Genomic DNA, 1,600 nt, shown 5'->3' on the forward strand with positions numbered 1-1,600 from the left:
AAAAAAAAAAAAAAAAAAAAAAAAAAAAAAAACACAAAAACAAAAATCAACAGAAACTTTACCTGTAAGCTCCTTTAGAATCTAAATACGGAGCAGCATAGGAAAGAAGCCAAGATTTGGTAAGATTACAGTCAAAGTATATATGGCTCCATGATCCAGCCTGGAAATTCACAGATTTAAACTGAATCCTATTTTTGTTAGTTTCGTCCGAAAGCTTTACATAGCCATCGTCCGGGCTATGGTTTGATGGGACTGTATGGTTGTTGTTATTAAGGTATTGCTGTAACATTGCCGAATAAACTTTCCGGCGTTGTTCTGAAACGGTATCCATAGTAACATAATGGTTTTCTTTTGGATACACATAGATGTGGCGAGTGTTGTTTGGGTTGGCCGTAGCTCCTCTTGACAGTACAATTGCAGCACCTGCGAGCACCTTGCTTTGAGAGAGTAAGCCTCCTAACAGAACCGAATGGAAGGAATCCCTGCCACTGCTTTCTTTGGGGTACGGAAGAGAAGGGCTACTCATTAAACTGAGACGTGTAAGTGTGTTGGCCACTCGAACGGGGCCAATACCTTCAGAGTCAAATGTATTAAAGGACTGTTTGTCCAATTCATCTTTGAACTGGTCTAGGAGCGGGAGGTTTTCACATTTGGCCACTTCGGATGCAATTAAGGTCCCTTCCATATATTCGAGAGCTGTCGTCACAGAATCAGCCTTTCCTCCAGGGCGTCCAAACAAAACGGAGTTTGAAGAAGAGGAGAGAGACGACGACAACGATGATGACGACGCGGACGATGACAGCGCCGACGATGATGCTAGAGAGGAAGAAGCCACAGATGAAGATAATGATACTGAAGATGATGATGCTGACGATGATAATGACAATGATGATAATGATGATGAAGACGATGACGACGACGACAGCGACAAAGATGACAATGAATCGGATGCTTTTTTCGCGTCTTCTACTGCAGCTGAATTAGAGCCGAAAGAGAATTTTGATGGCATCAAAGGCGATTGAGAGCGAGTCCGACGATGAATGAGATGACGATCTGTCCTGAGTGCAGTGACATCGGAAGATTTACTAAATCGTTGTTGAGAAGAATAAGATGAAGATGATGCAAAAGCGACAGTTTTGACGGAATGGGGAATATCCAGAGAGAGGACATGAGCTGTAGTTTCCATCAGCAAGTCGACCGAAAACACCATACCCCAACACAGTAAAGCCACGTTACTTATTCGCATCTCCATCATGGTGTATCTGTCCTCTCAACCAAAATATTCATACAAGAGAGGAAGATCCGGTGAGATCTAACTCCAAACATCCAACATGGCTGCTCTATATTTCCGATAGAAGGTAGAGTTTTGTTTTCAACGCATTGGAACATAATATGGTTCACAGTGCATTTCCTTGACTCCCTCTCATTGTTGCGTATGTGTATATGCGAACGTACGTGTGCGCGGCGTGTGTATGAGTGTATGTATGCTTGCGTGTATGCGTGCGTATGTGCGTGGTGTATGTATGTGTGTATGCGCGCGTGTGTGTGTGTGTGTGTGTGTGTGTGCGCACGTGTGTGTGTGTGTGTGTGTGTGTGTGTG

At 43.6% G+C, this 1,600-nt stretch overlaps 1 protein-coding gene across 1 annotated transcript in view; it reads right to left on the reverse strand.

Moving 5' to 3' along the window:
- Nucleotides 1-1,582, reverse strand: part of LOC106867961 (probable G-protein coupled receptor 158) — a 244,957-nt gene extending 243,375 nt beyond the window's left edge. The window contains exon 1 of the mRNA XM_014913042.2: nucleotides 63-1,582. Coding sequence (XP_014768528.1) covers nucleotides 63-1,255 — 1,193 coding nt within the window. The 5' untranslated portion in view covers nucleotides 1,256-1,582. The remainder of the gene's footprint in view (nucleotides 1-62) is intronic.
- Between the last annotated feature and the right edge of the window lie 18 nt (nucleotides 1,583-1,600).

The sequence above is a fragment of the Octopus bimaculoides genome, chromosome 2 (assembly GCF_001194135.2).
Source record: "Octopus bimaculoides isolate UCB-OBI-ISO-001 chromosome 2, ASM119413v2, whole genome shotgun sequence".
Classification (NCBI taxonomy): Eukaryota; Metazoa; Mollusca; class Cephalopoda; order Octopoda; family Octopodidae; genus Octopus; species Octopus bimaculoides.